The sequence below is a fragment of the Eucalyptus grandis genome, chromosome 5 (assembly GCF_016545825.1).
Source record: "Eucalyptus grandis isolate ANBG69807.140 chromosome 5, ASM1654582v1, whole genome shotgun sequence".
Taxonomy (NCBI): domain Eukaryota; kingdom Viridiplantae; phylum Streptophyta; class Magnoliopsida; order Myrtales; family Myrtaceae; genus Eucalyptus; species Eucalyptus grandis.
The window spans coordinates 28,400,921-28,414,147 of record NC_052616.1 but is presented as its reverse complement, the minus strand read 5'-3'; the positions used below and the strand labels follow the sequence as shown (position 1 = coordinate 28,414,147).

The following is a 13,227-nucleotide window of genomic DNA, read 5'->3' as shown; positions in this document are numbered from 1 at the left end:
CCGACGGTCAACGGCTCCGGAATCAATCATGCAAGATCCGCAGGAACGATGACTTTGTTGCCTGGTAGAGAGCAAGAGTGAACAGTATACCGAGAAAGGAGAAATGGCCAAAGCTTATCAATCTTATATTTTGCCTTTTTATAGAGCGTAAGAATCAAATTCCATACTTGAAACTAAACGTTCACACTCCCAACCTTCTAAGAAGATGAAGAATTCCCCCAAAGGTGACTACTGAGGCAAACCTTCAGTGGTTTTGCTTTTAGTTAGAGTTTAAGGGGATATTATAATTGGTTTCAAGACTATGGTGGGGAATTGCAAATATTAGAAGGTTAGAGGGCAACTTATAACAAATGCCAAACACATGAGGGACAAAATGGAATTCAATTCAATTTAATTATTGGATGGATTGCCTTCGATGAAAGGAGCTAATTAGAGCGTGTTTGATAACGATTCTGTTCCTAGGAGTAGATTCTGATCAGAGCTGATTCTTTTTTATTCTATTCTCGAAAACTGATTCTAAGCATTTTAAGCCGTTTGGTAACTATCCAAAATTTCTGATTCCAAAATTTTTTTCATTTTCCTTTTTTTTAATTTTTTTTTTTTTTTTTCCTTTTTCATTTTTTCTATTTTTTTTCCTTTTTTTTTTTTTCTCATCTTCTTCTTCTTTCTTGGGCCGGTCGCCGACCTCGCCGAGTTGGGCCTTGGCGAGGCCAGCCCTTGTCGGCCGAGCCTCGCCGGGCGAGGCTTGGGTGAGGCTCCCATCGAGGCTCCCACCTAGAGGCTCGGCCCCGCTAGATTTGGCGAGGCCGAGCGAGCCTGCCGGTGGCCAGCAAGCCTTGCCGAGGCTAGGCAAGCCTCGCCTGGCCACTGGTGGGGCTGGGCATCGCGAGGCTTGCCCAGCCCCCAGGCCCCAGGCCGAGCCTCGCCGGTGTCTGGGCAAGCCTCTGGTGAGCTCACCGGTGGCTGCGCTTGCCTCTGGCGAGCTCGCCGGACCTCACCCTAGTCTGGCGAGCCTCCTGTGAGCTCGGCGGACCGGCAGCCGGCGACGGCGGACGGCGGACGGCGATGGCGGTGGACGGTGGTGGCGAGCGGTGGTGGACGGCGGTCGCGAGATGGCCGAAGGGAATAAGAAGAGTTCTTGATTTTGATTCTCAAATTCGTTCTCGGAACAAGAATTAATTTTTTTTTTGTTCTTGATTCTATTCCCAATCTGTTCTTGGGAACAAAAATTTTACCAATCGCAATTCTAGGCACAAACTGATTCCAGGAACAAAAAATCAGAATTTGACCCTGTTTGGATGGTTACCAAACAGGACCTTAATCACGTAACAAACATATGACCGGAGCTTTGTTTGTGAAATGGTTGGAGTCAATGTTAGGATGGATGATTGCAATAGATTTCAAGACTCAATTCATTTTACCTAAGCTTGGCTGTAGTATCCTGGCGATAGGGGTGTGCAAAATACCTGGAACCGCCCGACGCCCGAAACTGACCGGAACCGCCCGAACCGACGGTTCTCGAGGGAACCGGTCCGGTTCCCGGCCTGTGGGCGGATCCACTAGCCCGCCCACCCGGACCGGACCGGTACCTATTTATAATTAAAAAAAAATACTAAACAAAAGTCGCAAAGCCCTAATTCGCGTCTCTTCTCTCTTTGTTTCTTCCTCACCCTTTGATTCTCTCTCGTTTCTTCTTTCGTCTTCGATTCCTCCCCGAGTATCCATGCCGCCGCCGCCAAGCCTCCTCTCGCCACTGTCCGCCCCTCGCGCCGGTCGCCACTCGCCACAACCGCTGCTCCTCCGCCATTCCGTCCGGCCCCTAGCGCCAGTCACCTCCCACCACAATCGCCGCTCCTCCGCCCGCTGTAACTCTCGACCGAGCCCCTTTTCCATCACTCAACAAGGTACGAAGCCCTAATTCGCGTCTCATCTCTTCCAATTTCTTCCTCGCCTTTGATTCTCTCTCTGTTTCTTCCTCGCCCTTGTCTTCGTCTTCACCCTCCCCAAGCATCCACGCTGCCGCCGCCGCTCCTCCTTCGCCACCGTTCGCCCCCGCGCCGGTCGCCACTCGCCACAACCGTTGCTCCTCCGCCTCGCTGTCCGCCCCCTCACCGACGCTCAATCCCTTCGTCTTGATTCCTCCCCGAGCCTTGACGCCGCCGCCGTTGCTCCTCTGCCACTGCTGTCCGCCCCTTCGCGCTGGTCGCCACCGCCACAGCCACTGCTCCTCCACCTCTGCTGTCCATCACTCAACAAGGTACGATTATCGGCTTCAGCATGCCTCTCGATTCATCTTCCGATTGCGAACTTGTACTTCGATTTGATTACCCAATAGGTGAAGTGTTCGAAAATAATAGATTTGCGCCGGATGGGTTTTTACATCGGGGCATTTGTGCAGGTGATTTAATTGTGGAAAGGAGCTTTGCTTCAACGAAAACACCGCTTGGTTGGAGTTCCACAGCAACATCGGGAGGAAGTTAGGCGGAGGCACGCTTCACATCAAGGTCCGTTTTAGTTTTATCGCGTTGCTTTGGCTTGGTCTCTGTTTGGTTTTGAGTTGCGTCTCTGGAAGATTTTGGGGGGTTTTGAGGCTGTGGCCACTGATCACGAGAGGCTTTCTGGTCGACTATTATGTTAAGTTTGGCACGGTGGAATGGAATGGAATCGGGAAATGACGGGGAAAGGAATGGGCTGGAGTGATGATTCCAAGTCTTGGTTTTTTTCTTGGTGAATAGTGGGAAACGGAACGGAATAAAAATCCTTGTGTTTGAGCGTGATTCTGGATAATTTTGGGAGTTTTGAGCTTGTGGCGATTTGGTAATGTGGAGAGATGGTTGCTGTTCCCGAGCTTTTGAGATTTTCTGGTCGATTGTCAGTGCTTAGTTCAATTTGCTACAATTTGATTTTGTGATAATTCTGGGAGATGTGAGGTTGTATCGGTTTGTTGATGGGGTCTAATGGCCATCGTTTGCTAGCTTTTGGCAGTTTCCGATAAATTCTTTTTAACTTAGGGACTTACTTTGAGCCTTCTATCTTGGTTACTTTGAGGTCGATTTTTCTAATTGATTCAAAGTACTGAACTGGATTAAGTTTCTATCTACTTATGTTCCATTTCTCATCAACTGAGCTGTCTTACTTCAATATGTTTCTAGTGGATTTCGTCACTTGCCGTGGTTTTTTTTCTCCTTCTTTTAGTGATTTCACTTGCACTAAAGTACATTTTCGGTTTTGTCCAAAAAAAAGAGAGAGTACATTTTCGGTTCTACATTTGAGAAATTGTGATTGTGCATTTTCTTATATTCTAAGATTGATGATCTAGACCTAAAGAAGTGCTGTAGACTCCATTACTATTGGCAGAGAATGGGAAGTCACCATTTCACCTCATAAGTCACCATTTCACCTAAGAAGGCAGATAAATGGTCGTGGGAAATATTTAGCTACATTCAACTATTTTCTGGAAGAAAGGTGGCTAATTGATTCTCTGATTGTCCCAATTAGCCACATTTCTTCTTCGTTTGTTATGTTAAGGATCAACTCTTTGAGTTCCTTTCTCTATTTGACATTGGATTTTATAATATTTAAAGATAATAAGCATCCTAAAAATGTCTTATCTTCATTTGATGGCTAACCATAGTGCATTGCTTGATTAAGGTGATTCATTAACATGTCAATGGAAGTAGAGGAATCCTATGATGCAATAACGCCAATAGTGGAATCAACATCACAAGAACATGAAGGAGGTGAAAACTTTGAAGAAACATAAAAAACAAATCAAGTATCCAGTTCTTGTCCATGTCCTCCTAGTAAGTGAAAATCAGCAGCTTGGCTTCATTTTCGAAAAGGAACAACCCACACAAATGGGAAAGTTGATGTATTTTGCAATTACTGCAGATTCAAGTATTCATACCACGTTGATAATGGGACTTCAAATATGTTGAAGCACTTGAGAAAGTGCAATAAGTATCCTCGCAATGTGGATAAAAGGCAAAAATTGTTTGCATCACAAAGAGTAGATGGAACTCAAATGATAGGAGGAGATACTACTAGTAGTACTGGGAGTGGTGGAATTTTAACGACATGGAAGTTTGATCAAGAGATTTGTAGGCAAATGCTTATTCGGATGATTATAACTGATGAACAACCATTTTCGATTGCTGAACGTGTTGGATTTCGTGATTATGTAAATCAATTACAACGTCTCTTCAAGCATATGTCGTGATTTACGGTGGCTAGGGATTGCATGAAGTTGTATTTTTGTGAAAAAAGAAAATTGAAGGTTTCCTTTCGTAAGCTTAATTCTAGGATCGCCCTTACGACTGATACATGGAGTTCCATTCAGAATTTGAACTATCTATGCCTTACTGCACATTTTATTGATGAAAATTGGAAATTGCACAAAAGGATCATCAATTTTGTGGTGATAGCTAGTCACAAGGGCAGGGATATTGGGAGAGTTATTGATAAATGCATATATGAGTGGGGAATAGAGAAAAAAATGTCCACAATTACAGTGGATAATGCTAGTTCAAATGATATGGCCATTAATTATTTGAAAGAAAAATTTTCAAGAGAGAGGCTATTGATCTTAGATGGTGAATCTTTACACATGAGGTGCACGGCTCATATATTAAACTTGATTGTGAAGGATAGCTTGGCTGAGATATGTGATTCCATTACACGTATTTGAAACGTGGTTAGGTATGTGAGAAGTTCTCCTATGAGAGCTAAGACATTTCGAGATTGCATTGAAATTACAAGAATTGCTTATAAGGGTTCAGTTTGTCTTGATGTCCCAACTAGGTGGAATTCCACTTACCTAATGTTAGAGAGTGCCATAAAGCTAAGAAAAGCTTTTGAAAGGATGGAGGAAGAAGATGTTTCTTTCCTAACTAAGCTTAATTCTGATACTCCAAGTAGCGTTGATTGGGAAAATGCTATTGTTCTTTCTAATTTTTTGAAGAAGTTTTATGATACCACCAAGAAGATGTCCGGAACTTTGTATATCACTTCAAATGATTATTTTGTGGAGATAGCTTCTTTGTACAAATATTTGCGAGAAGCAACGAAGGCTTTTGATCATAGGGTGAGAGTTATGGGCTTGAAAATGAAAGAGAAGTTTGACAAATATTATGGAAGTTTTGAAAAAGTCAATATGATGGTATTGATTGCGGTAACATTAGATCCTAGAAAAAAGCTGAATTATGTGAGGTATTGTTGTAGACTCATTTATGATGATGCTGCAGAAGTTGATGAGATGTTTGATAAGGTGAAGTTTGCCTTGGAACGTGTGTTTAAATTTTATGAGAAATCTTGTCACACTTCTAGAGACAAAAATTTGGATGGTGATTTGGTAAGTTCTACTAATATCGGTAGTAGCTACGATTCTTATCTCAATGAGGGAAATGAAGAGGACGATTGCAGCTTAAATTTCTTTGTGCAAGAGCCTTCGTATGATGACTTTCTTAATGAGGAGAAGAAAAAGTCCGATGGCAACTTATCTCGAGCTCGATCGATATCTTAAAGCTGAACTTGAAGATGGTCGCGATCTTGACATTTTGAAATGGTGGAGTGTTGCTGGCCAAAAGTTTAAAATCTTATCTTTGATGGCTCGGGATAGTTTGTCTATTCCCGTTACTATTGTTGCTTCAGAATCAACTTTCAGTACTTCTGGTCGTGTGCTTGATGGTTTTCGGAATTCTTTGACTCCTAGAGTTGTGGAAGCTTTGATTTGCACTCAAGATTGGTTGAGAGCAATTCGTGATCCGATTAATGTTGAAGAATGTATTGAAAATGCGGAAAAGTTTGAATTTGGTAAGTTCATATCATTTCATCATGTAATTTTTTTGTATATCTATTATCAAATAATATTTGTAAGTTTATTTAATATCTTCTGTTTGTTAGATATGGATGATGTTAGCAAGGAGATTAACAAGGAGATTGACGGTCCATAGAGTTTACAAGTTGAAGTGGGAGGAATCTATGTGGTGAGATTTTCAATAATTGTTTTGAGTTCAATTTTTAGTAGCTCACGCATGCTGCCTTTGGTGTTGCTCTTGCAAGAAGTACTTCTTGCTGGAGTTGATGGATCTTGTAGCTGAAGTTTTTTTCTGCTTGTTGTTTTAGGCAGCAATTATGTATATAAAGTCCAATCCAAAGCTGCAATTTTGGTGGTTATTTGGTCCATTGTGACTTTTTCATAGATTGTGTGTAAAACATAGAAGCTTTGTTGTCCCTAACATTGTCATTGAATTTCTAAGATGATTTGGGCAGAATTTTGACATAAAAGAATTCATTGTTGCATCTTATTCAAAACTTCCATCACATCTTCTAGTAGGCCTGGCGAAATGCAGTTAAGGAGGGTGGTAATGAGAAATCCTGTTTTATAAATTTTTCCTTACTCTTACCTATTGAGATCTATGAATTACTAGAAGTGTAGCAAATCTTCCTAGTCTCTGCACTTTTGGTTGTTGTTTATTTAACTTGTGTTGGCTTGAACACAGGGACATGGAGTTTGTGATTTCTTTCAATGGCCCGCAAAAATGTTGCGACTTCTGTTGTTGCACCTCCAGAAGTCATGGAAATTGAGTCGACAATGGCATATGTTGGTGAAGATTACAAGGTAGATCCATGAGTCATCTTGAAGGTTTTTTCCCCCACCTCACTATTTTATCTATTTCTTTGCAAGATGGGAGATTTCTCTTTCTTCCCCGTATATAAAAACGTACATTTGCTTTTGTTCATGGGTTGTGTGCCGTATTGGGAGATCATGAGCATGTGCGGAGGTGGTGGATGTGGTGTGGGGTGTGAGGAACAAGGTAATGGCGTGTCGGCTAGCTCAAAAGGTGTCGTCGCATCACGAAAGATAATCGAAGTAGCCTCGCTGGAACTTGGTTCTGCTGTCCCTTGTTCTATCTCTTTCTCTCTCGTTTTTTTCTTTCCCTTTTGCTTATTTTATTATTGTTTTCATTATTTTCTTTCGAAAGAATTCATGGTGGATAATGAGCTTGAAAGGGAGGACTAATGCAAAAGAAATTCGTCTATTATTCGTCTATTAATTATTGTTTTAGTTTTTGGAGATTGGAACTTGGAATTTTAGAGCTCAAAACTTCCGGACCGGCGTCCAGAAACCAAAATTGTTTCGCTGTTGAAAACCAGAATTTTTGGCGTCAAAATCAGCCCATGGATCCACCCGGAACCGGACCGACCGCCGGTCTAGTTCCCCTGTCCTGCCCCCGGTGGATCCATGCAATAAAAGGGTGGATCTCGGTTCCGATTTTCTCGAACCGGTCCTTAGCGGGCGGTTCCCGATTCTAGGTCGGGAATCGCCCGCCCGACCATGCATACCCCTACTTGGCGAACGATAGTGAGACTAGATTGACCTTATCCTCTTTGCTTGGCGAGGAATTTAATCGAACGCACGTGGAGAGCGTTAGACCATCTGAACGGTGAATAAATGCCTTTCTTCTTCGGACAACTAAAGCAAGATTCTCCTCCCCAAAGTAACAATGTTCAGTTGCCAAAGATTTTGTAAACTAGCAAAGAACTAGAAGCCCCTCGCGGTTAGGGGACCCACCCGATCCCCGTGAGCATGCTCCTATCGTTCAGGTGAAGAGGCCGTGTTCGCAAATCGATTCCTTTGATTTTTCAAGATTTCGACAGCGACATTTCCCTCCTTTCGAAAAACCCGGAAGAGGATGTCGTCTTTCCGGCGCGACCGTGGATCGATCGAATGTCAAGAGGGTCGGTGACGCCACCGACACCTTCCATGCCACGACCGACAACTGACACTGTATCACCGAGCGGGATTCAACCCAGCACACCAGCAGCAGCCAGCCATGATGACGCCACCGCCGCCATCGACCCCTGTCTCTCCCCTGCTTCTCCTCCTCCTGTTCGTCCTCGTCTCGTCCTCCTCTGCTTCGCTCTACGACACCTTCCTCCAATGCCTCCTCAACCACACGCAGGTGCTCCAGCAGCAGCAGCAGCAGCAGCAGCAGCAAGAGCCCTCCCAAATCCTCCACTCCCCGACCAACTCGTCGTTCCCGACCCTCCTCGGGTCCCTCATCCGCAACCGCCGCTTCGGCACCTCCTCGACCCCGAAGCCCCTGCTCATCCTCACTCCCTCCCAGCCATCCCACGTCCAGTCCGCCGTCCTCTAAGCCAGGAGGACCGGCACGGAGCTCCGTATCCGGAGCGGCGGGCACGACTTCGAAGGTACCTCCTACGTCTCCCGCGCCCCTTTCTTGTTTCTCGACATGTTTAATTTTCGGTCCGTCGATGTGGATGTCGAACAAGAGACTGCTTGGGTCGGAAGCGGAGCGACTGTAGGGGAATTGTACTATAGGATCTGGGAAAAGAGGGGGCTTTATTTTGCCCCTCTTTTTAATGTTAATTGAAAAGGAGGCAGCCCTTCACTGGACCGGCAAAAGGTTTAGTTCAGTTTTCAAAAAATAAAATAAAATAATATATATATATATATATATATATATATATTTATATATCCATCAAAGGGGTTTGCCCGACCGTCGGCGTCGGGGGCATTTGAGCGGTGGTGGATATAGGAACATGTTGCGGAAATATGGGTTGGCGAGCGACAATGTGGTCGACGCGCAGATTGTGGATGTCGAGGGTAGAGTTCTTGATAGGAACTCGATGGGCGAGGATTTGTTTTGGGCTATTAGAGGAGGAGGTGGGGCGAGTTTTGGAGTGATATTGGGTTATAGAATGAAGCTTGTCCCTGTACCGAACGTGGTTACTGTTTTTAGAGTGGAGAAGACTATTCAGGAAAATGCGACTGAGCTCGTCTATCAGTGGCAGAACGTTGCGCCAAGGACTGATAATGATTTGTTCATGAGGCTCTTGCTTCAGCCTGTTAGTTCCAAGATACAAAAAGGAGCTAAAACAGTTAATGCCTCTGTTTTGGCTCTGTTTCTTGGAAATGCGGATAGGCTGGTTTCACTGGTTAATGAGTTTCCGGAGTTGGGTTTGAAGAAAGAGGAGTGTGCCGAGATGAGCTGGATAGAGTTGGCTCTCTGGTGGGGGGACTTCGATAGTGGTGTGGCCGTGGAAGCTCTGCTCGACAGAATGCCTAAGTCGGTGAATTTCTTGAAGAGAAAATCAGATTATGTGCAGCAACTGATGTCGAGGGAGGAATTGGAGTTGGCTTGGGATAAGATGATTGAATTGGGAAAGGTCGGATTCGTGTTCAATCCATATGGAGGAAAAATGGGCGAAATCCCTATGTCAGATGCTCCATTTCCTCATCGAGCTGGGAATCTGTTTAAAATACAGTACTCGATCAGTTGGAGTGAAGATGGAATCGAAGCAGAGCAAAGTAATCTGGCTAAAACAAGAGAGCTTTATAATTTTATGACTCCGTATGTGTCGAAAAAGCCACGAAGGGCTTTTTTGAACTATAGGGACCTTGATATCGGGATAACTGATAATGGTGAAAATAGCTACAAGCAAGGCACTGTGTACGGGGTGAAGTACTTTGCTGAAAACTTCAAGAGATTGGTGAAAGTTAAGACAGCAGTTGATCCACAGAACTTCTTCAGGAATGAGCAAAGTATTCCTGTTCTTCCAAGTAAGGTCCCGAACATGAGTTTACAGTTAAACTAATGAGTTTGTTTGGTTAGTGGTACTTTTGAAACTGCTTGCCCTTAAGAGGTACATTGATTACAATTATCTTGTGATTTATTCCTGTTCTTCCACGTAAAAGATTTAATTTGGAACTTAAACTAATAAGTTTGGTTGGATTACTGGCGCCAGTTTAGTGGTAATTGCTTGTCCTCTAGAGGTACATTACGTGCATTTATTTTCTACTATGTGGAGTTGATTTTATTGTATGATGGGAAGTTTACTGTGAGTAGACAGGCTTGTCCATGATTCATTGCCAATGGCTAATTCTAAAGTTCTTTGTCTTGCTTGTTCACAAATAAATGATCCAAATGAAACAACAGCTAATTTTCAAAACTTTTTTTAAATTCTAACTCTGCTTGAGCATTCTCACTTTTGCTTTAACCAGAATTATGCTGAACATGCATAATGTTTGAAATTTTTGTCTTTTGCCATCAAATCTTTTTGGTTCTTGACTACATTATTTCAATAGTTCCTATACCGTTCTGCTTTAATCATGAACAAACATACCAATATGAAGATTTTTCAGTGGTTCACTCATTCAATTTTCCTGCAGGATCCTCCTCGGCCATGACTCAATATTCAGGGTCAACAGAGACAACTGGAAAAATGACTGTCTTGGTTATCTTCTTCCTCTTTCTGAAGGATCTCATGACCATCTTTTCCTAGAAACGAGGGCCAACATCTTCTTGAGGGAAGTTAGACTTGCTCAGCTGCCTCTTTGAAAGGAAGGAGAAAAACGATAATGCTCCATCCTGTGCGGTCAGTTAGAATTGATTAGTTGGCTACTGACACTTGCAAGGAAGAGGTAATCATGTCTTCTTTCATGTAATGTCAAACTTACTGCTCCTGGATGACACACGTAATTTGCCAAAACACAGGTAATTTTGCAAATGTCTGTGAAATCAAAAAAGTAGCATACTACTTTCTGTCCCCTGCCAAATAAGAAAGTCGTGTATTGCAATTTTAGGTACTGTATATTGAAAATGACTTAATTGTACCTTTTGAAAAAGATCTTTGGGACTTAATTAAACCAATTGAAAAGTTTAAGACTTGATTACATTCTGCATAAAAGGTTTAGGACTTCTGGTTCGCTTTTACCATAAATTCTTAAGTGAATGATTGTGTTGGATGTAGGATACATCTGCTGCTCAACTTAGCTGCTATCATTGATTGCTTTTGGTGGGGGAACTCCAGTAGATTGGTTTCCCGGGAGGACCAGGAGGAATTGAAGTCTGTGGTAGAATGTTACTTAATGGCACTTGTTGATTGCTGCCTGTGGAGAAACTCTGCAATATTGATACGCCGGGAGGACAAAGGAGTGTTCGAGGTTTGTGGCCAAATATTGCTCAGTATGGTTTTCGGTATAGAAAAGAGGGAGAAAGGATTCTGTTATCGATCATTATTAATCGATTGTTGTGAGTTTACCTAGAGAAGATACTAAGAAATAAAAGAAAAGTGAGATTATGCATCTAATTTGGTTAAAGATACAGAATAAACCAATAATATTTTTCAAAACTTGGATTGTAAGGTCAGTTGGAGCCAACCAATAATAAACAAGACACAATTATGAATTGATTTAAGGATATCTATGTGGACAAATTCATGTGATTTTCAAAGTCCAAGCTGTTACAGCCAATAACACAAAGCGTTATTCAGATATTCAACCTATATCTCTGAGTTCAATGAGCATCCTCTCATCCCATTTAGACATTGTCGTATCATGGAGTGAAGTGCATCCAGTTGACCTTTTACAGTAGACATCTCTCCATATCATGCTTCGCTTGTAGAGAGGATAATGCTGCTTGATGAATTCTCTCATTCTCCTCCACCTTTCTTTCATTGTCTTCTAACTTCTCTAGGGTGTCGCACACTTCATCATCGTTTCTAAATTGCCTGTACCTTTGTGACATTGAGAGTCATACTGAAACAACACCAAGTCCATACTGATCTTCTTCGATCTAGTCCCTGTAGAAACTATTTTGGATGGAAGAAGAACCCAAAGAGAGCGGATTGAATTCATTCTTGTGCAAAATCAGTTGCTTTATTGATTAAATATTATAAGCCCAGATAGAATTTGAAAGCTAGAAAAATGATGAAGATACATATATCAAAGAGAACAAACAGAAAAGTTACTTTTTATCTAGAATATGGACTGGTCTGCAGTGGATTAATCATGGATATCAGTCCACAAAACTAGATCGATCTACAGACCAGTCCTGTTTATGACTGGTTTGAACTGATTTGTAAGATCAGTGCCGTTTATGGCAATGCCAACTAGTCCATGTGTGTGGATAAAATAATTGCTTGTCTGGTGTTCTCTTTGATGTCTGTAACTTTGACATTTGTCTAGCCTTCGGATCTCATATTTTCACAATGGCTTACAATATGTTTAGAATAAAGCAGCTGCTTTAGTATACGAACGACTTCAATTGAGGGACTCTTTGGATTTAATCTCTGTCAATTAGTGTCGTCTGCAAATTGTTGATGGAAGAGGATTAGTATGGGAGAGTGGCAGATTATGGGCTTGGTGTCACTTATACATGACTCTCAACATCACAAACGTACAGATGATCTAGAAATGATGATGAAGAAAACCACATCTGACAGAAGTCAGAGGAGAACGAGAGAGAGTTGGAGAAGAATGAGAGAAACCAAGTGACGTTATTAGCTCTGCAGTGAAAGGTCAATTGAATGCACGTCATTCTGTAACACAACACCTGAATGGGATGCGAGGTTGCTCATTGGACTTATAGGTATAGGATAATTTTCTAAGTTACATATTTCCTGTAGTTGATCCATAATTGTCTTGTTGATAATTATCTGTTGCCCCCATTCACGTCAAACTATTCTCTGGTTTATACAGTTTGAGTCGGCTAGTCAAACTCCTAACGACACCGTTTTAACTATTTGGTAGAAAAAGGCAGTGGTGAATCAGAAGATAGTGCAGTCTTGGTGCTTTGTGTCTGTCTGATGTGTCATTTCAGTTCTATCAACGCTATTGCTTACACTAGATTTCCTTTGGTTAATGTCATTATGTAGTCAAATGTTAATGCTGTGGACCAAAGGTTATATTTGATAACTTTAAAATCTAAGTGTTGGTTATATTTACATTTGAATACATTCGGGATCTTTCTTAGCTCTATTGTACCGTCAGTTTATTCATTCGTGTTGTTGGGACTATAATTATTTTCTTTTATGGATTGACGTTGGAATATATCTCAATTTCACTGCGACGATGGGGAGTGGTAGGGAAATGTCTCTAGTGGAGATGTGAAAACGTCCCGTTAGATATCCCTATTGGACGTTTATGGAAGTATCTCGAGAAGGCATGTCAATGATGAAATTCCAAGAGCCATGATCTAATTTCTTGGTTTGAAAATAGAATCACGAAAGTACCCTTTTTTCTTCAAGAACATATCAGGTTCTTGTAGGCTTTGCTCCATATGCCCAGGACCACTAAAACCCAAAAGAATCCTGGAACAACTTCTTTGTCAGCGGTGAAGTCCTTGACGAATGAAGCAAGGCAACCTACCCTAACAAGGTACTTTTCTGATTAAAAGCTTCATTCAAATGAGAGATGTAGTT

The 13,227-nt window shown here is 42.1% G+C and overlaps 2 protein-coding genes across 2 annotated transcripts; both read left to right on the top strand.

Annotated features, from left to right (window-relative positions):
* Positions 1-7,628: 7,628 nt before the first annotated feature.
* On the top strand, positions 7,629-8,361 carry LOC104431741 (berberine bridge enzyme-like 18). Its single transcript, XM_039312353.1, has one exon. It carries the CDS (start codon positions 7,836-7,838, stop codon positions 8,157-8,159), a length of 324 nt encoding a protein of 107 aa, XP_039168287.1. The 5' UTR covers positions 7,629-7,835; the 3' UTR covers positions 8,160-8,361.
* Positions 8,362-8,527: 166 nt separating this feature from the next.
* Positions 8,528-11,075, top strand: LOC104443078 (berberine bridge enzyme-like 1). Its single transcript, XM_039312352.1, has 3 exons — positions 8,528-9,586; positions 10,196-10,447; positions 10,777-11,075. Exons 1-2 carry the CDS (start codon positions 8,566-8,568, stop codon positions 10,306-10,308), a joined length of 1,134 nt encoding a protein of 377 aa, XP_039168286.1. The 5' UTR covers positions 8,528-8,565; the 3' UTR covers positions 10,309-10,447; positions 10,777-11,075.
* Positions 11,076-13,227: the final 2,152 nt, after the last annotated feature.